The 21,305-nt window shown below is 35.8% G+C and overlaps 1 protein-coding gene across 1 annotated transcript; it reads left to right on the forward strand.

Annotated features, from left to right (window-relative positions):
* The first annotated feature begins 2,577 nt into the window (after positions 1 to 2,577).
* LOC114942073 (uncharacterized) lies at positions 2,578 to 20,346 on the forward strand. Its single transcript, XM_085483352.1, is given in 4 exon segments — positions 2,578 to 2,913; positions 15,941 to 17,400; positions 17,403 to 18,664; positions 18,666 to 20,346. Coding segments are annotated over 4 exon segments (4,020 nt in total). The 5' UTR covers positions 2,578 to 2,836; the 3' UTR covers positions 19,887 to 20,346.
* Positions 20,347 to 21,305: the final 959 nt, after the last annotated feature.

The following is a 21,305-nucleotide window of genomic DNA, read 5'->3' on the forward strand; positions in this document are numbered from 1 at the left end:
AATATCATTATATAAATATATATTTATAAAAGAATATGTTTATGATATACTAAACATGTGATATGCAATACTGCATATATGTAATTATATATAATATAAAAAAATATATCACATAATATACGAATACATCAGAATATTTAAAGTCTTCAAAGTGATGATAGTTCACATGATGTCAGATTTACCAAATGTTGACTTTGAACGAGATGTATATCAATTTATTGTAAGTAATGCAAAAAAACTTGAAGAGTTTATTTTTGATCAGCAGTTTTTCTCATTGAAATATTAATTCTTATATTTAGAGTAAAGCAAAAAAACTTGAAGAGTTTATTTTTGACCAGCAGTTTTTCTCATTGAAATATTATATTAATTCTTATATTTAGAAATGTATGTAGAAGTTATAATATGCTCTATTACACATTTAAGGAGGCATATATAAATTATCAATTTTGATATTTTGACATGTTATGTAACAAGAGAAACATGATTATTCTTCATTAATAATATCAGAGGAGGCCACTTTTATATTCTACTTAATTTGTAGTTTCTTATTACTACTAAAATAAATGTACTTTTAATAAGAGTAAATAAAAAAAGCGATTTATAAATCATTGTCCGAAAAAAGATGTATAAGCTATGTCAAAGCTGATCTAAAATTTTTATGAAATCAGCTATAAATATTTTAGAAAGAAAATTAAATAATATAAAATTATGTTACTCAAAGAAATGTTTTGTGTGTACACACCGATAAAGTTAAAAAAAAAAGTAAAATTATTTGATACAGCAAAAATTGGAAAATTTATCTGCTCTAAAATGCAAGATGCCAAATCAAAAATTAAAATTTAAAAACTTATGCAAATTTAAAATTAATATAAAATAAAAAGAAATAATAAAATTTTAGTTAAAAAAACTGGGCGCGCTGCTAAATAATATTCTAATGATATTAAAATTAAATTGTTACTTTTAAACTCATTGCAATTAAAAGGGGGGAGAAAGAATGAAAGAGGGTTAGAGAGGACGAAAGAAAGTGAAAGAGGACGAAAGAGGGTGAGAGGGAATGAAAGAGGGTGAAAGACGACGAAACAGGGTGAAAGAGGGTCAGAGGGAATGAAAAAGGGTGAGAGAGGACGAAAGAGGGTGAAAGAGGACGAAAGAGGGCGAAAGAGGGTGAAAGAGGACGAAAAAGGGTGAAAGAGGACGAAAGAGGGTGAGAAAGGACGTACGAGGGTGAAAGAGGTGAGAGAGAGTGAGAGAGGACGAAAGAGGGTGAAAGAGAATAAAAGAGGGTGAGAGGACGAAGGAGAGTGAAAAAGGACGAAAGAGGGTGAAAGAGGACGAAAGAGGACGAAAGAGGGTGAAAGAGGGCGAAATAGGGTGAAAGAGGACGAAAGAGGGTGAGAGAGGACGAAAGAGGGTGAAAGAGGGTGAGAGGACGAAAGAGGACGAAAGAGGGTGAAAGAGGGCGAAAGAGGGTGAAAGAGGACGAAAGAGAGTGAAAGAGGATGAAAGAGTGAGAGAGAATGAAAGAGGGTGAGAGAGGACGAAAGAGGGTGAAAGAGGCGAAAGATGGTGAAAAAGGACGAAAGAGGGTGAAAGAGGACGAAAGAGGGTGAGAGAGGACGATAGAGGGTGAAAGAGGACGAAAGAGGGTGAGAGGACGAAAGAGGGTGAAAGAGGGCGAAAGAGAGTGAAAGAGTGCGAGAGAATGAAAGAGGGTGAGAGAGGACGAAAGAGGGTGAAAGAGGCGACAGATGGTGAAAATGGACGAAAGAGGACGAAAGAGGGTGAAAGAGGCGAAAGATGGTGAAAGAGGACGAAAGAGGGTGAAAGAGGGTGAAAGAGGACAACAGAGGGTGAGAGAGAACAAAAAGACTGAAAAAATAGGACGAAAGAGGGTGAGTTAGGGCGAAAGAGGGGTGGGAGTGGGGTTGGGGGTGGGGGCGGGATGTGGGAGGGAAAGGGGTGGGTGGAAGTTGAGGGAGGTGTGAATGAAAGGTGAAAAGAGATTTATATATATATATAATCCTGATGACGTCAGCGGACGCGGACAGAGAAGAAGAAGAAGAAGAAGAAGAAGAAGAAGAAGACGACGTTTCTTAATTTTTCATGAAAAACGTCACTTTTTGACCGCTTGTATCTCCGGAACGGCTTGACCGATTTTATTTTTTCTTGGCTCAAATTACTCGTGGCGATGCCGCCTTTCAGGTTATGTTACGTGCAATTCAAAATTTTTTATATTTTAGTAGTTCTACACCCCCAAAAAATGGACTTTGATGGTGCAGGATAAGGAGACTTGTAGTGTCTTTTAAGGTCTTTTAGGGTTTGAACATGGCCGGAGACACTACCGCGTCTCCTGATATCTATGTGATAAGTATTTAGCTAAAATTAAATACCACTAATCACTTTATGTATATACAAACGGTTTAAAAAAAACGTGAATCAAATAAAAATACATATGATAATTATATGTATAAATAATTATGTCTAATAGCGAGTTTACGTATAAACATTTCTTACAAATCAATGTCTTTTTCGTCGTGAATATATAAACAGATCTACATATATACGAAAAATAAAATAAGTTATTTTGCTTACGCGCCAAAAACGTCTATTGCGCGTATGACCGGGCTGGTACATACCTACACTTGCGCGCATTGTGTACTGCTATCTGTACGCGGCTTGCAGTAATAGCGCGAGATAACAGCTGACTTACACACGTTGAGTCTAGACAGACTGTGTATATACGTGTAGTGAAAGCTGTATAGTGTTTATAGTAGTAAGTGTATAGAAGTGTTTAGAAGAGTGTATACAAGTAAAAGAAGAATATATTATAAAAGTGATGGGAAGAAAATACGACAAAACACATTTGCCTCTCATTCGCCGCAGGATGTCGCGAAAGAAAGGATGGATGAAAAGGTTAGTAACACCATTTTAAATTTAGATGTCCGAAAATTCGCAGAACACCCTGGGAAGGTAGAGAGTGTTATCTGAACAGAAAAGTTCTGTATCATTCTCTACCTTCTCGAGTGTTCCGCGAATTTTCAGACATCCTGTATAGAACTTGGGTTCGGCGAAGCAATCTGAAACGTCTGGATGCTCTTTTGACTCATTCTGTTATTTATTATATATAAATTTATTAGTGATGTAAAAAATACTTTGAAAAAAAAAAATATTTTTAATAATTTTTTTCTTACATTAGATTTATACAGAGTGACCAGAAGTCCAAAAAAGGTGGAATATTTCATGAATAATGCGATTTTGAAAAAAATATTTTAAACTAAATTCGTAAAACAAGGCGTATCATAATTTTATAACCCAATTATATTGTACCTTACAGTTTTTTAAATTTTAATGAAAATAAATTAAACTTACAATATAATTATATATAATTATAGATAAATAGACTAAAAGTAGAATTACACTTAAAAATACTGTGGCCTGAAATTTTCCAATCAGTGTATTGTAATAGAACAAAAATAGAGTAAAGAAAGAGACGTCTGCAACGTCTTAAATTTACTTTGCCGAACCCAAACAGAGTATCCCAACGTATTCCAAGCTTTGAGTGCATAAAGAATAAAAAAAAATTTTATAATTGTTGCAAAAGATATAGCCGGGCAAGCATAGTGCCCCCAACTAGTTTATAAATGACATTTGGCCTGTCATTTTCTAACTATAAAAAACAATTTTTCCTAGTTTTGCTCCCTAACTCTATAATGTCCAGAGAAAAGGTTATTTTTATTTCTTTTCTCTATTGCAAATATTTTACATTATCACACATCAATTTTTTGCTAAATTCTAATAAACCAAAGACACCAAAAAAATTTTTTTTATTCTCGAATAAGAACTCAATTAAAAATTTTAAATAAAATAAAGAAATGGCCTTTTCAGTACGTTCCTTTCGAGGTTCAATCACAAAACTTTTACAGAATATTTTGTCTTTGTCTCAATACTCTCAAATTGTTTCAAATTTTTCGAGTTGGTGCATCATTTAAAAAAAAATAAAAATTACTTTTTTTGCATTATTTCCAAACATTATTTATTTTTCTTATAACAATTATAGTTTTGATCATACATAAAAAATATAAAATTATGTTTATACAAAAATTACAGCAACTTTTACAAAGATGTAATCGAAAAGTAAATTTCTATATGAGAAGAAATTAGCTCTTTTAAATTTTTGAATATAATGCTAAAAAATAGTTTTTATTTTTTTTAAGATATTCCAACAACTTGAAAAAAATTGAAAACTTTGAAAGTATTCAGACATAAAAAAAAAGAATATTCTGTAAAAGTTTGGTTATTGAACCTCGAAAGAAACATTCTGAAAAGGCCATTTCTTTATTTTATTTAAATTTATCGAGTTTTTATTCGAGAAACCAAAAAAAATTTTTTTTAGTGTCTTTGGTTGATTCTGCAAAAAATTTATGTGATGATGTAAAATATTTGCGATAGAAAAAAGAATTAAAATAAAAATAACCTTCTCTCAGGAAATTATAGAGTTAGGGAGCAAAACTTTTGGAAAAATTGTGTTTTTTACAGTTAGAAAAAGACAGGCCAAATGTCATTACGAAACTCGTTGGGGACACTTTTATAATAGCATGCTTACCCAGCTATGAACTTTGCTCATTTTTGCTTTATTTTAAAGAAAATAAAGCCATGTTGGTAAATTCATTCAAATATGTACATATTGTTACATGTATTATTAATTTACTTGTACACTTCTAATGAGTAACAGACTAATTTTAAATAAAAAGAGAATAAAATAAACGCAAACAAAAAAAACCATACAATAATTTTGTTATCACGGCTCTATCTTATTTTACTTCAAAGATTTTTAATTTGCTCTAATTTTATATTTTGCAATGTTTATTTTATGATATTTTTTGATATATTTTATTACTGCTTTAAATTTCTGTACCATATTTTTTGTTTGCATTATTATTAAATAAAATACGTTATAGAAAAAAAGAAAGTTTCCTAAAATAAAATTATAAAATTATAAATAAATGCAAGATAGTAACCTGCTTACTTTTATTTGTTTATATTTACATCTCTGTTGTTTTCTTACAAATTATATTACAGTTATTACTCTTCAAAAATGTACATGTGAATTCATTAGACTGGTGACAATATATCGCGTACATTCAAATGTTGAATAAACTAATATTTTTTTGGTGATTTTCTACAACACAGCATAAATGAGTAAATCTGAAATATAATATTTTCTCCATTTTCTGTACACACCCAAAGTTTTGATATTTTGAGATACGCTGTATAAAAATTGTGGAAATTTTTTTGTTCTGTTTGTTATATCCCCCAAAGATATACAATAGATATAACTATTAAAAGTTAACTAATATTAAGAAATGGGTACTCGTATTGCATCCGCAATTACGACAGACACTGACCGCGTTAAAAAACGCATACGATGCGAGGTATACGCGGAATCAGAATTACGACAGATAATGACCGCGTTAAAAAGCGCATACGATGCGAGGTATACGCGAAATCAGAATTACGACAGATAATGACCGCGTTAAAAACGCATACAATGCGAGATATACGCGGAACAGAAATTGGTCAACGTGCAAGCAAAGCAGAAGGACTTTGAATCTGCTTCGCTTGCACCTAGATTCTCGACCGGGGAAACCTGTTGCCAGGCACCCCTTCCGATCGGGAAAAACTCCAAAAAACAACGATATAAAAAGAGAGTAGAGACGCGACAACTCGCTCAGTCGCAGACACAAATAATCGCTCTAACCACGATCTCGCTAACCGCGCGCGCACTTAGCATCGACTCGCAGTTGTGCGCGATACGCGGAGTAATATAAAGTCAGTGCCGCACACTCGTAAAGCTTCAGTGTATTGATAGTGAAATAAAATAAAGACCAAGTGGTTGAAGTTGAATAAAGAATTTTAATACAAAAAGTGTAGTGCATTTCTCTACAAACACCCGACAAGTCCTGACGCCCCGGATTCCCATCCCAATTTGGCGCGACCCTTAAGTGTCTCTCCCGAGGCACACAACAATTTGGTGGCAGCGGTGGGATCGCGCCGAAGGACCGTCAGGAACTACTCGGAGGAAGACCTGAAAAATACAGCAGTATTAATAATCAGGCACGTCGAACATAATAATCGACGGGAAACGAACAAAACAGAAGCCGACGTATAAGCAGCAGCGTGCCGTACGTACAAAAAGACACACACACACGGACAACGCATCAGCCGTCGGGAAGTAGGCCATCACCTAAGGACGCGACCTACGACAACACGGACAACGCATCGCACCGTACAGCGACCCGCAGGATCACCTTACGACACCGGACCGCCAGCCGTATCAACACTGCCGAGCGATGATCTGCAGCGTCAGCAAGCGAGCGATAGTAACATTAATGTAAGTCCGAACCAAACTTTTATACATACTGCGTGAATGTCGGAGGAAAGCGAAACACCCCGACAAGCGATAGCGAATAATTCGTGGTTACATAGTGACTCAGCCGCACGATCAATCAAAGCACTACCGATAACCTTAGAAAACCTCGGAAAAGTGCGGATAAAATTAGAAGCATATTATTCAGGAGAGAGCGACTCCGAATCATATACTCACGGGAAAGCCGAACGCGAATTTCCGTTTAACATTTTTGACGAAAGTTTATTTGAAGAAGGGAAAACCAACACCGGAAAAAATTTAAGAAAAGAAAGTAACGAACGCGTGAGACGAACTCCTAGCAACGGGTCACAACACGGGGAATCTTTGCTTACATCATACGATAGTAGTATTTTCGATCCGAGTGAGTATCAGGACATGCTGCGAACACCGCCTAACGGTGGCATGGATGTGTCCGAGGGTGCCATCGACCGCGAGATTGACCGTCTACACGGTACAATAGCTCGCGACAACACTCGACTGGTGGAAGCCGACGTACATGCACCACCCCCTAATAGCGAAATAGGAACAACTAACCCCCACGATACCAGACGATACATAGATAGACGCATTGACGAAATTGAGGTGCGCGAAACTCCTAATTATAGGGAGGCCGGAATAGATAACCCTATGCTACGTGAGATAATGAGAGGCATGCGAGAACTACGTAGGGAAATGCTCACGGAAATAGACATATTACGCGAACAAATTCGTGATATTAGCACATACGCGGACGAACGAGGTCGAATCCGCCGGGACACACACCCGCGAGAGAGAAACGCGAGACCCCGACAATGACGACAAAAAATATAACGTTGTGTACGGACGAACAGAGAGTGACGCTAGACATCGACAAGGCCCGCAGGAGCCTTTTTTATCGTTAAAAGAAGCACGGCAAATGATTCCGGAATTTGACGGGACGGCCCAACATAAATTACAGGAATTCCTAAGCACATGCACGTACGCCATGACAAACATACACCCTGCTAACGAAAGAGGATTGGTGGGAGCTATCCTATGCACGAAACTCAAAGGCAAAGCAATGTTAGATTTTCAAACGCGAGACATACAGACATACGACGAACTCAAGCGACAATTGGAATGTACATACCAGAGTAGGCGAAGTACTACGTATTTGCAGATAGAGTTCAATTCCTTAAAACAAAAGGCAAATGAAGGCGCGCAAGCTTTCGGAACGCGTGTCGATACCTTAGCTATGGAGTTATATGAATCCATGACGGAGGGAGAAGATCACTCCCCCATTGCAAAGCGGATCATACTAAGCACTATACAAAAACAAGCCTTGCAAAATTTCCAAATAGGACTACGCGACGAGATACAACTTCTTATTCGTTCTCGAAATTACCAAACACTGCAGGAGGCAATAACGGCCGCAACCGCCGAAGAAAAAGTAAAGGGCACAACTACAACGCGATCTAGTAATTACACAAATCGAAACCGTTACGAGGGAGCGCCGTCGCGATCAACAAAAAATGCCGTACAATGTTATAAATGCGGAAAATCGGGGCACTACGAGCGAGAATGCCGTAACAGTAAATACGCGCTTCCGAAACCCGAGAAGTCAGATCGCGTAATCACAGCAGAAAAGTTTTGCAACCACTGCAAAAAACGTGGACACAGCCGTGAAGAATGCTGGACGATAAACGGACGGCCAAAAACGACATCAAATTGCGACAGAACGAATGAGGAAAAAAAAAAGCGTAATGTTAATCTAACCAAGAGCCGAAAGAAGCCGAAAACGAAAAAGGGTGATACGGATTCCGAGCAAAGCAGTAGCAGTTACGAACGCGACAGCAACGAGGGAGACTCGGAGGGAGAGACCCCGGCACGCGCCGTCGAGTATCGCGTATCACACCTACGACCCACACTACAAGAGAGCGCGGGTTTAGATTTAATTACACTACCGATGCGTGAAGCTAAGAATGGCGCAGTTAAAATGCTATTCGATTCAGGGGCAACTATTTCGTTAATAAAACTGAAGCATCTAAAAGATGACGCATTAATTTATAAAGGAAAAATAACGCTCATTGGCATTACGGGACACAAAGCGCGAACAATAGGAAAGACGCCGGCGACAATTGACATAGGAGGTCGGAAAATAAAACACACAACATACGTCGTCAAAGACGATTTTCCCATGGAATACGAAGGAATTCTCGGGATAGATTTTTTGCGGAAACAGGGAGTTAACTGTAATTTCAAAAAACGGGAACTCACCATAGGAGATGCCGTGTTAAATTTGCAACCATACGAGAGGATCCGATTACAGCCGCGCAGCGAAACAATTATCCGAGCCGCCACAAATAAAAATAGCGCAGGAATCGTAAGAGCCGAACAAACTGCACCCGGTGTGTATATAGGACGATGCCTCGTGCAGCCAGAGGACTATGTGTGTCCAGTCAGTGTCATAAATACAACCGACAAAGTTGTCGAGTTAAGAACGCCGCTAATAACTATAGACGAAATAGAGGGGGAAATGAAGCATGAAATAACCCTCATACGAAAAGAAATTCTGAAGTATTCGAGCAAAAGAAATCGGGAAGTATGACAATCATTACGGACGGACCATCTCAACGTAGAAGAACGACAGGCTATACACAGGATATGCGAAGACTATTGCGATTTATTTCTCTTGAATGGAGAACCACTGAACTGCACCGCGACCGTGGAACATGAAATAACCACGCGCGCTGATTCAGCACCGGTCAACGTACGACCGTACCGCCTGCCGGAGAAGCATAAGGCGGAGGTAAATAAACAAGTTAAAGAGATGCTAGATGCTGGCATTATCAGGTCAAGCGTTAGCCAATGAAACGCTCCACTGTTAGTAGTGCCGAAAAAAGCTGACGCATCCGGAAACCCAAGACTAAGGGTAGTTGTAGATTTTAGAAAGGTGAATGACCTTACAGTAGGCGACTTGTTTCCGCTACCAAACATCACAGACATTTTGGACCAGCTGGGAAACGCTAAATACTTTACAACGCTCGATTTAGCATCAGGTTACCACCAGATACCGATGGCTGAATACGATAAAAAGAAAACGGCTTTCTCGACCCCTTTTGGACATTATGAGTTCAACAGAATGCCATTTGGACTAAAGAATGCACCCGCGACCTTCCAACGACTAATGAATTCAGTACTGACTGGAATTCAAGGGCTCAAATGTCTCGTATACCTCGACGACATTGTCATATATGGGTCAAGTTTAGAGGATCATAATAAAAGGCTCAGGGAAGTGCTACAGAGATTACGGACGCACAACATGAAATTGCAGCCAGATAAATGTGAATTTTTACGAAAAGAAGTTATATACTTAGGACACATAATCTCGGAAAACGGTATATTACCGGACCCATCAAAATTAGAGGCGGTAAAAAATTTTCCGACGCCGCAAAAAGTTAAAGATGTACAGGCATTTATAGGACTCGCCGGTTATTATAGGAAGTTCATTCAGGATTTCTCAAAGATCGCAAAATCCCCTGACTAGATTGACAAAAAAGGGTGAAACCTTCGGATGGAACAGCGAGCAACAAATTGCGTTCGATATTTTAAAAGATAAGTTAATAACGGCACCGATATTACAATATCCAGATTTTAATAAGGAATTTAATGTAACTACAGACGCGTCCGACTATGCAATCGGAGCCGTGCTCTCACAGGGGCCCATAGGCAATGACCGCCCCGTTGCTTACGCAAGCAGAGTGCTATCTCGCGCGGAGCAGAATTACAGCACAACGGAAAAAGAATTATTAGCAATTGTATGGGCCGTAAAACATTTTAGATCCATACGTGTACGGGACCAAATTCAAAATCATTACGGATCATAAACCATTGGTATGGCTATTTAACGTGAATGACCCCGGCTCAAGGTTGATTCGCTGGAGATTAAAATTAGAAGAATACGATTACGAAATCATACATAAGGCCGGACGAGCGAACGCAAACGCTGATGCATTAAGTCGGAACGTAATCCGAAACGCTGACTCAAGCGAAAGGACGGAAGGTATATGCAAGATAGAAAAAGAAGAGGTAAACGATGCTAAGAATGAAAGGACGTACACCGAAGAGGAAAAACAACAGATACTGTATGAATATCACGATGCGCCCATTGGAGGACATCAGGGAATAGAAAGAACAGTTAAGAGAATTCGTTTAGATCATGATTGGCCGGGTTTAACAAAAGACGTCGAGAAATACATCGCCAAATGCGTGTCATGTCAAAAAAATAAATTGTCGCGGAAAAATAAAGCACCATTAATAATTACAGATACGCCTGATAAACCATTTGAAAAATGTGCGTTGGACATTGTAGGGCCGCTAACAATAACTACGAATGGGAGTAAATATTTATTAACATTCCAAGACACCCTAACAAAATTTAGTAAGGCGATTCCAATACCGAACCAGGAAGCTGGCACAATCGCAAAGGAGTTCGTAACAAAAATAATCCTAGAACACGGGATACCGGAGAAAATTTTGACAGATCAAGGGACAAACTTTTTAAGTGAAATATTTAAGGACACATGTAAACTGTTAAAAATCAAAAAATTACAAACAACTGCGTATCACCCGGAAACAAATGGGGCACTCGAACGATCACATAGGACATTAGCAGAGTATCTTCGCCATTATGTTGACGCTGATCAAACAGACTGGGACGAATGGACACCTTATGCAATGTTTACTTATAATACGACCCCGCACAGTGCAACGGGGTACACGCCGTTTGAATTAATTTACGGACATCAGGCCAACCTACCGACGGCATTAACAAAACCACCGAGGGCCACATACAGCTACGACGATTACGCTCAAGAGCTTAGGGAAAGATTAAGGGCCACACAACAAATTGCGAAGGATCGCGTAAACGAAGAGAAAATCAAATCGAAAAAATATTATGATAAAGACGCGAAAGAAATAAAATTTAAAGTCGGTGATAAAGTACTTATATACGACGATACGCTACGACGCGGACGATCAAAGAAACTTGACGCCTTATGGGCAGGACCGTATACAATAATCGAAAAGAACTCCGACGTCAACTACACAATAAAGAAAGGAAGAAGAACAATACGCATACACACAAACAGACTAAAATTATTTATCGAAAATTGAGACTTACCTATTCCGGTATCGCGAATCGGTCAAGGCTGGTCGTCCCCACCAAAACCACCACTTCACGCACTACTCGCGTATCGGTGCGCGTATCAAGGGTGACGTGCAAAGAATGCGGCTCACCCACCCTCCGGGACACATTCGCCCACCGGAGCACCACATCGTACGCCCGGGTATACTCGTCCCCCGTTATTTCGGGCCCCACAACAGGGGCGCGGGCGCGACAGTAGGGACACAACAAATCGTCCAAATGCGAATAAGCATTGCATCTAATACAATTAAAACGAAAATACATGTTAATATGTCGTGCCGCACGTAACAAAAGTTGTCCTAAGACTGAAGAAACGACAGAAGATATAAAAAACGAATGCTCCGCTTTCTTGATAAAAAATTGCATACAAAAGTATAAAATAGTAAGGGGAATTATATATATATTACAGGATGATCATATTCAATGCCAACGCAGCGACATTAAGACGGTCAAGCCAAGAGCCATACGAACTCGAGGAATTCACCAACGAACCAGGGATACATTTTGAAAAAATAGGCCATCTACATTGTTCCAAAAGCACGTGGAAACTAGTAATAAAACTAGACCTAGCAACATTAACTGCGAAACAGGGTTACATACGAAATTATATAGAGCGTACGGAAAAAGCGTGCAATGTGTTAACGCAACAAGACACATGCCTTAATTTAGTTAGTATTACAAAACAAACACTAAACTATTTGGAAAAAACGATAATACAAATAAATACACTCTACGACAGACATACAGACAAACGTAGGGGAATAATTGACGGGATAGGAACAGTGGCAAAGACATTGTTCGGTACCATGGACGCCGATGACGAAAAACGCATAAATGAACAACTAGAATTAATAAATAACCGACAGAGCACGTTACAACACACAGTTAGGCATCAACTAACAATAATCAACGATACGGTAACACATATAAGTAAGTTAGAGAATACAATAAAACAGAGTGAAAAACTCTTACAGGAAAATGTAGCGCAATATATTACGTTAGAAAAGATACAGGGACAATATGAAATAATTATGGCAGCATTAACAGACGCCATTAGGGACGCGGAAAATATTATAGAATACTTAGCGCAAATCGAGGAAGGAAATATACATCCGAAATTAGTACCATTTGATAACATTGTCGCACACTTAAAGGAAGCCGCAACACAGTTAGAACAGGGATATTATTTTCCGTTTAGAACACACGCAGTAAACTGGCATGAAATAAAGAAACATGCAAGCGTAAGTGCATACGTAAGCAAAGAATATAATTTATATACAATACTGCGGTTCCCGATAATATCACAGCCTAAATATAACATAATAAAGGCAATTGAATTCCCCGTGGCAGCATACAATAAAACATTTAAAGGTATACAAGTAGAAAACAATATGTTTGCCATAGATAACCTTAGATTAACATATTTAATTATAACAAATGAGGATTTACAAAAATGTAGTAAAATAAACTCTAATTATATATGCGAACATAGCATGCCGACTTATCGCGTAAACACGAATATACCGTGCGAATTACAAATGTATACGCAACGAATGCAAGATAAGCATGAATGCAAGGTACGCTATCGGGTAACGAAAACGACAGTATGGATCCCGTTACATCAAACACACAGCATGGTTGTACTCAACAGCTAAGGAAGAAAAAATAAATATAAAATGTGACGGATACACAGAAAAAAATTTAGTAATAAAAAATACCGGCCGACTAACCTCACGAGGAAACTGTCAAATTAAAACGGAGGATATGACATTGGAGACAAAAGAGACGACTTACGTAACGAACATAGATACATATTTGCCGAATTTTAATATTGCACCGTCACAAGACGAGGACATGAGAATACTCGACACATTAAATAATCTAACACAAAACAACGCAGAACTAATAGAATTACGAACGAAAATAAACAACATAGACAATGATTTACAGGATAATGAACAAAAGTTTTATACAAGAAAACAATTTATTTATCCCATGACCTCGAGCGGGTTAGTAATAATCATAATTATAATATTTATCATTGTCATTATAATTTGGAAAGTAAAAAATAGAAAAGACATTAAAAGAAGACCAAGAGTGACGATACTCGACGATGACTGGGATGTACCTAGATCTATATTAAAAAGGAGTAATAGTACGCGTTTTTAGGAAATAGGAAACGATTATAATTATATTGTGAACGGGATAAACATTTGTAAGTTTTAGTTGTAAGCGAAAAACTTCATGTCTTCGTTTTTCTTCTTTAACGGGGGAGGGATGTTATATCCCCCAAAGATATACAATAGATATAACTATTAAAAGTTAACTAATATTAAGAAATGGGTACTCGTATTGCATCCGCAATTACGACAGACACTGACCGCGTTAAAAAACGCATACGATGCGAGGTATACGCGGAATCAGAATTACGACAGTTAATGACCGCGTTAAAAAGCGCATACGATGCGAGGTATACGCGAAATCAGAATTACGATAGATAATGACCGCGTTAAAAACGCATACAATGCGAGATATACGCGGAACAGAAATTGGTCAACGTGCAAGCAAAGCAGAAGGACTTTGAATCTGCTTCGCTTGCACCTAGATTCTCGACCGGGGAAACCTGTTGCCAGGCACCCCTTCCGATCGGGAAAAACTCCAAAAAACAACGATATAAAAAGAGAGTAGAGACGCGACAACTCGCTCACAAGGGAAGTTCGGCAAGTGTAAAATTCAAAATAATCTGAAACTTTGTATAAGTTTAGAGTAGATGAATCTAATCACGAAACAATTTTTTTTAGCTGCTGATATTCGGTTTTAGGGGTGCAGCATCCCCTTAAATAAAATCGGTGTTTACGTTTTCAAGCGTATATCGCCGAAATAATGAGAAATAAAAAAAATGTTTCCAGCAAAAGTTTTATGGTTTCGAAAGCTCTTTATAATGGCATGATCATATTTTGCAAAAATGTTTAATTTTTCAAAATACCCCTACCACGTATCTTTTTTTTTCATATTTAAATTTTTCTTGCAACTAAAATTAAAGTTTATTTCACGCCAAATTCAACCATATATAATAAAGTTGCGATCCGTAAACGTGTTTTTGAGAAATAAACTGAAAACATCCTTACAGGGTATGCTGTCAATTTTATCGGCCCGCTAATTTTGGCTACGACTTCTCTTTCTCCCCTTCTCTCTGTAATTTTTCGCAATACAAGATAACGATGAAACAGATGTTCGTAATAAATCTAATCACGTAACTGATTTTTGTATATTACACATTTTATAAATAATATAGTAGTCAAAATATATATATTTTGCGAAGTTGATGTATATATATTTGAAATATATATATTTTGACTACTATATTATTTATAAAATGTGTAATATACAAAAATCAGTTACGTGATTAGATTTATTACGAACATCTGTTTCATCGTTATCTTGTATTGCGAAAAATTACAGAGAGAAGGGGAGAAAGAGAAGTCGTAGCCAAAATTAGCGGGCCGATAAAATTGACAGCATACCCTGTAAGGATTTTTATATTAAACCCCGAAAAGACAAATTACCTAAAGCCGATATGACCGAGATAGTTTATAAAGTTGACTGCAATGACTGTGACGCCACATACATCGGACAAACTAAAAGACACCTTAATACTCGGATTAAAGAACATATGAATAATATAAAAATGCATGTCAGCAATCAAAATGTTATAAGCAAACATAGAAATGATTTTTCGCATGACTTTAAATGGACAAACTTAAATATTTTACATCGAGAAACAAACACTAGGAAAAGAGAGATTGCTGAAATGTTTTTTATAAAAAAATTTAATAACACGATCAACCTACAGAAAGACACAGAGAATTTGAATCCGATCTATGATAGAATAATCAAAGCTGTTTAATTTAGTTCGTCTTTACCATCCATACTGAACGTTTACGTGACACAGTATTTATATTGAAATATGTAAAATGAAAAAAATTAATTATATATTGCACTAAAGAATTTGTAAGGTACGTTTAAATTGTTATTATAATCTTGGTTTGCGCTTTACTTTCTTAAAAATCTAAATTCTTGTATGTACATCTATTGTATTTTTTAATATTAATTTTAGACTTGATAAGGACCTAAACCTAAGGTCGAAACGTTGTCTTTTCTTGTACATGGCATCAAACTAATAATAATAAGAATTAATTTAAGCCAGTTGGGTCGTCTCACATTTATTTTTAATTAAAATAAAGATTTATTTTTAAAAGATTTTGTTTTCAAAAATATTTATAAATATTTTTTTATAATTTTTATAATAATATTTAACAAAATACTTATCAATAAATGTTTTCTTGCAGGCGACTGTTACTTATCAGTGAGAAGACAAAGCAAGACGTAAAAAACTTGTCGGAGATGTGTCAAATTGTAAGTGATACAGGTATGTATAATGTCGAACAAGATGTTCGATTAGCTAATAAATTAGACTCGAGAAGCATTGAAGATGTTAGTATGGAATCCGTCGACTTTAAAACATCGGATGAATTATTTCCCGATATGACGTATTCAAATATCAAAACAATGCAGTGTCTCGAGTCAAATACATGCATGTATGTCGAACAAGATATTCGTCTTTTCGACGATAACGAAAAGTTAATTGACTCGAGAAGCGTTGAGGATACTAGCGAATCCGTCGATTTAAACAAATCGGAAGAATTATTTCCCGATACGACGGATTCAAATATCAAAACAATGCAGTGTCTCGAGTCAAATACATGCATGTATGTCGAACAAGATATTCGTCTTTTCGACGATAACGAAAAGTTAATTGACTCGAGAAGCGTTGAGGATACTAGCGAATCCGTCGAATCGGAAGAATTATTTCCCGATACGACGGATTCGAAAATCCAATCAATGCTGTATCAGAAGTCAAATACAGCTATGTATTCTGTAAAGCAAAATGTTAAACTTGGCATAGATAAATGTTTCGAAAGCATGTATATTGATGATTCCAATGACTCCAAAAGCATGCATTATGATAAATCCATTGATTTTGAAAAATCGGTAGAATCATTTACCGATACAATGGATTCTAATATTCAAGTAATGCGATGTCTAGAGTCAAATACAGATATATGCAATGTAGAAAATGGTGTCGAAGATGACAAATATTATGTTATAGAAAAAATTAAAAAGAGCTCTATTGATAAAGATGATATCAAAGAAAATTTGCCTGCAGGCCGTCGCATTATGGACTTCTCTTTTATATGGACTGAGCTGCACAGAATCTTTGACAGACATAATAAAGCACTGGACTGCTCGTCAATTGAAAATTTGTTACTTATAAAGTCTGAAAAATGTGGGTTGAAAACCCAGCTGTTCTTCCAATGTAAAATGTGCAAAACAAAAGCCAGCATTTGGTCAGAACCCACAAAACCGGAAATAATGGACATTAATACGGCTGCTGTAGCAGGAACACTTACTGTGGGAACTGGTTATGCCCAGCTGGAAAAGCAGCTTGCAGTCATGAATGTTCCTAGCATGTCCGAGCCAATGTACATCAAGAGTAGAGACAAATTAGTCGACGAGTTTGTAAACACATCTATAGAAAATATGAAAACGGCTGGTGAAATTGAAAAAAAAATCGCTCTTGATAACAACGAAGTTATAAACGGTATTCCGTATATAACAGTTGTAGCGGATGGTAGTTGGATGAAAAGATCGTATGGTACCACGTACGACTCTCCTGCCGGTATTGGAGCCATAATTGGTTACCGCACGAGAAAGGTTCTCTACGTCGGTGTTAAAAATAAATATTGCATAAATGCGATATGGCAGAGCGAAGAGGTATCGAGCCGAAAACTCACAATTGCTATAAAAATTTTGATCGCAACGTAAGCTCCACAAAAATGGAGAGCGATGCCATTGCAGAAGGTTTTAATTGTAGCCTCGAAATGCATGGTCTAATTTTTAAAACGCTTGTTGCTGACGGTGACAGTAGCGTATACCAAAGTATTAAAAATAATAATCCATACGGAGAACATATGATAACAGTTACCAAAATAGAATGCACGAATCATCTGCTACGTAATTTATGTAAAAAAATTAAAACTGTAGCAGAGAAAACTCGGCCAAAAACATCCAGACGGCCTGGCTTAATACAAGTGCGAAATGTAATAAAAAACAAAATTTTAGAAATACGAAAGGAAATAACTGAGGCAGCCGCTCTACGAAGACAAGAACGGCAACCTCAACATCGTCAGGCTATGGAATTACAAACAGATATTTTAAACATTCCTAGGCATGTTTTTGGCGATCACAAGCAATGCAAAGAACGTGGCAAAGAGACTTGCGATGGAGAAGAAAATTATATAGATTCTTTAAAATCACATGGTCTCTATTTAGAAATAGAAGAAGCTGTCGAGTATATAAGTGGTTACTCTGACAGCTTATTGTTAAATTATACGAATAACATTACAGAGTCATTTAATTCGTCGATCTGCGCACAAATTGGCGGCAAACGTATTCTTGTTAATAAAAAAGGTGGTTACAATGCTAGAGTTGCGGGGGCAGTTTTGCAATTTAATACGCAACAAGTAATTACAGAAGTACATAAAAGCATGAATAAGACTGTTCCGCCTATTGTCGAGAAGTTGGAGAAGCGCCGAAGAGAAAAATTAGAGAAAAATAAAGAGTATCGACAAATAGAAGGAAGATCAAAAAAATTCAAACAAAAATCGGGAACAGACTCTTATTATGGTCCACACTCGCAAAAACCGGATCTACCGTCCGATGTAATCGAGCAATTTCGACAAAATCATTTTAAAAAATTGTCCGAAAATGCAAAAAATTGGCAAAAAATTGAACGCGACACTACAAAACAAAATGAATCACAACAATGGCTACAATTGAGACGTAAAATGTTAACGGCATCTAATTTTGGAACCGTATGTTGTAAAAGAATGAAAACGTCTTGCGCATTGCCTGTGAAAAATATTTTATATCCTTCTGCTATTGAAACCGAGGCAATAAAATATGGTCGCGAAAAAGAACCAATTGCGAGAAAAGAATTAGTCGAAATACTAAAAAAAAGAGATTAAACCTTGTGGATTATTCATTGATATTGAACATCCATACTTGGGTGCTTCTCCAGATGGACTTATAGATGAAGACGGTCTGGTAGAAATAAAATGTCCGCACTCAGCTAAGAACTTAACAGCTGAAGAAGCTATAAAGATGACTCCACTAAAGAACATCTTTGATAAGAAAAATTCAGAACAAATGAATAAAAATCATAAATATTTCTATCAAATTCAAGGCCAGTTAAATATAACGCGGCGAGAATATTGTGTTTTTACTATGTGGACGCCAAAAAGCTTAAAAATAATACGTGTTATAAAGGATAATGATTTTTGGAGTAATAAAATGCTACCCTTTTTAACAAATTTCTATTATAATTGCATGCTGCCAGAAATCTTGGATAGTCGGCATAATAGACATATGCCTATTAGAAATCCAGATTATATAATAGAAGCTCAAAAAGGGGTAAAAAAATTAAATAGTTGTCGACAATGTAATACAGAAAACAAAAATATTATCAAAGAAAGTCAATGTTGCGAATATAATAGTTTATCTATGAAAGCAACTGTCACTCCTGTTACTGTTATAAGTGCGGAACAAGATGACGATTGCGCTATTGTAAATAGTTACTCACAAAATAAAAAAGAACTAACTGAAAACGATATGGCACGACAAAAAAATTTTCTCGATAATCGTCCTATATCTGATAGTGAAATAGAGAAAAATGTATTACCTGTGGATAGTCTAATAAACGACGATTCATTGGACAAATTCTTGCGCGTCGTAAAAAATACATGTCCTTTTGAAACACAAAGTGTGTTATATTTAGAATATTCTCATTTAATTGAAGCAAGTCGTAGCGACAAAAGCTTACAAATTATTGGAGGAAATTGCAGTAATCATTGGCGATGTATATTTTTTGACGGCACCAAGCTTCGAGTGTATGACAGTCTACCCGATTGTACATACAATAAATTGGTGCCTAAAGAAAAAAATTACATTCATCGTCGTTATCCACAAATAAGTGCAAATGATATTATATTTGAAAAGGTTCAAAAACAACCTGATGGCACATGTTGTGGAATTTATGCTGCAGCTTTCGCTACAACTATAGCTTTAGGAGAAAATCCTTGTAATATGACATATTCGAATCGTATTGATAATATGAGGCAACATTTTCTTTACATTATCGAAGAAAATAAACTGTCGCCTTTTCCAAAATTCTAAAAAAAGAATCTTTAGGAAAAGATGCCTCAAATAAATATAACACAAATTTTATGTATTTATATCTAACGATATATACATAAAGAGGTGCATGTTTTTGTATATATCGAAATTATATATATATCGATTTTGCAAATAATACATAAATGTCAATATTGCTATAAATATCAGCACTTGTCTCTTCTCCCTGTAAAATGAAACAAAAATTCTTTCTCGATTTACACCTACCTTGTCGTGGTGAAAAAGCTTTATACTAAAAGGTGTAAATAAGAGAGCAACAAAAAATTAAATTAGAAGTACATTTTATATCATGTTTTTTAGTGTCTAAAAGAAATTGTACAGACACTTGTACCTTTTCATCATATAAATATAAATATAGAAACACATATACATATTATGTATGTCAAAGTGAACAATAAATTGTGTTCAAATAAAGTAAAAAAAAACACATTTATATTTATATTCTTATCATCGACATTATACGCAAATATATGCGTATAAGATGATGTGTAACAATGTGTATATATAATTATTTTTTATAAAATTACAAGTTATATAAAATGGGACATTCTATTTAAATATATATCCTATATATACATATATATATATATATATATAGGATATATATATATATATATAGGATATTTAAATAGGATGTCCCATTTTATATAACTTGTAATTTTATAAAAAATAATTATATATACACATTGTTATATATATACACATATATATACACATTGTTATATATATATATATATATATATATATATATATATATATATGTGCAGAGGTAGTTTTCGGGACATTGTGTGCGACACAATGGCAGTTTCCAGGACTTTTGTTGCTTTTCAGGACTGTCCTGAAAAAAATTATGTATCTAATGGCAGTTTTCAGGGCGTCCCGAAAACTGTCTTTGGACATATAAAGGAACTGTCCTCAAATGTACCTTTTAATATATATTGTTTATATATATAAATTTATTTGTATAATGGTACATTTCAGGACATATTAAGAAAATATAGAAATTAATATGTACTAATGAATATATATATAAAATACAATATATATATTTCAAAGAATGATTTCTAATAAAGATTCTAGTTAATATAAGCTTTATATATTGATTCCTATTTAATATACTTTAAAAATACATAAATTAATTTGTATACTGGTTCTTTTCAGGACATATTAAGAAAATATAGAAATTAATATGTACTAATGTATTCAATTCAATTCAATTCAATACTTTATTTGCCCCCTCAGGGATTAAAGGCGCTTTTGAGGAGCGTACCCAAACCTTACAAATTTCTTACAATCTTAACTTATAGACTACTCTTACATTCTACTCTTACATCTATCTTACAATTATCTTATCTCTAACTTAATCTACCTATTTACTAATTAAGAAAGAGAAAGAGCTGT

The sequence above is a fragment of the Nylanderia fulva genome, unplaced genomic scaffold (genome assembly GCF_048542155.1).
Source record: "Nylanderia fulva isolate GAGA-0341 unplaced genomic scaffold, ASM4854215v1 Scaffold246, whole genome shotgun sequence".
Taxonomy (NCBI): Eukaryota; Metazoa; Arthropoda; class Insecta; order Hymenoptera; family Formicidae; genus Nylanderia; species Nylanderia fulva.